Raw genomic sequence first — 1,465 nt, forward strand, 5'->3', positions numbered from 1 at the left:
GAGAGAGAGAGAGAGAGAGAGATAGAGAAAGGGAAGAGGTAGCGGAATTAACAAGTGATAATAAATATATATATTTATAAATATAATATTTATATATACATACATACATATACACATCTGTATAACTTATATATATATATGTAAGGGGAACACAACTATATGATGGGTATGTAAGGGGAACACAACTATATGATGGGTATGTAAGGGGAACACAACTATATGATGGGTATGTAAGTGGAACACAACTATATGATTGGTATGTTACGGGAACACAACTATATGATAGGTATGTAACGGGAACACAACTATATGATGGATATGTAAGGGGAACACAACTATATGATATGTATGTAACGGGAACACAACTATTATTATGATAGGTATGTGACGGGAACACAACTATATTATAGGTATGTAACGGGAACACAACTATATGATAGGTATGTAAGGGGAACACAACTATATGATAGGTATCTACAAACGCACGCGCACACACGCATGCACACATGAATGCACGCACGCACACACACACACACACGCACGCGCGCGCACACACACGCAGGCACGCACACACGCACACACGCACACACGCACACACGCACACACACACGCACGTTAGCAGATTACGTCTGCTGATTGCGTCACGTGACCTACCTCCACCGTAGAAGTTCCAGACGATCCTGACGGCGTTGACACCAACGACTACGGGACCGTACTGTAGCAACTGCTCTATTATCATAGTACCCTCCTCACTGAAGCATGAACACACACACACACACACAGAGTAATACACACGTCACATACTCATCATATAGTTGTGTTCACCTTACCTACCCATCATATAGTTGTGTTCCCGTTACATACCTATCATATAGTTGTGTTCCCCTTACATACCCATCATATAGTTGTGTTCCCCTTACATACCCATCATATAGTTGTGTTCCCCCTACATACCCATCATATAGTTGTGTTCCCCTTACATACCTATCGTATAGATATATGTTCCTTCTATTACACATGAACATCACGTGTATAGGTATCCAGCGAAGACATCCTCACCTCACGTCCGACACCCCCGTGACGTCAGCTTCCTTACAGGTGTCATTAACACGTGTGACGTCAGCTTTTTTACAGGTGTCATTAACACGTGTGACGTTACCATCATTACAGGTGTCATTAACACGTGTGACGTCACCTTCATTACAGGTATCATTAACACGTGTGACGGAGGCAGCAACACGGGCGGCACGTCATTTGGTAAGGGACTGACAGGAGGCGGGGACCTCAACCATGCTGTCGTCATCGTAGGCGATGGGACGACGGACGACGGGGTCGAGTTCTGGGTGCTGCTGAACAGGTGTGCTGATTGAAATACCTGAGCTTCTCTCCATCGCTGTCTCTCTCCGTCTCTCTCTCTCTCTCTCTCTCTCTCTCTCTCTCTCTCTCTCTCTCTCTCTCTCTCTCT

At 44.4% G+C, this 1,465-nt stretch overlaps 1 protein-coding gene across 1 annotated transcript in view; it reads left to right on the forward strand.

The window, feature by feature from the left end:
- Positions 1-1,036: 1,036 nt before the first annotated feature.
- The window catches only part of LOC106818868 (cysteine proteinase-like), a gene marked incomplete at its 5' end in the record, with an annotated part of 29,106 nt that continues 28,677 nt past the window's right edge, over positions 1,037-1,465 (forward strand). Inside the window, one exon of the mRNA XM_014823539.1 lies at positions 1,037-1,357. Within this exon, the coding sequence (XP_014679025.1) occupies positions 1,037-1,357 (321 nt within the window). The remainder of the gene's footprint in view (positions 1,358-1,465) is intronic.

This window comes from Priapulus caudatus, unplaced genomic scaffold (assembly GCF_000485595.1).
Source record: "Priapulus caudatus unplaced genomic scaffold, Priapulus_caudatus-5.0.1 Scaffold2601, whole genome shotgun sequence".
Taxonomy (NCBI): Eukaryota; Metazoa; Priapulida; class Priapulimorpha; order Priapulimorphida; family Priapulidae; genus Priapulus; species Priapulus caudatus.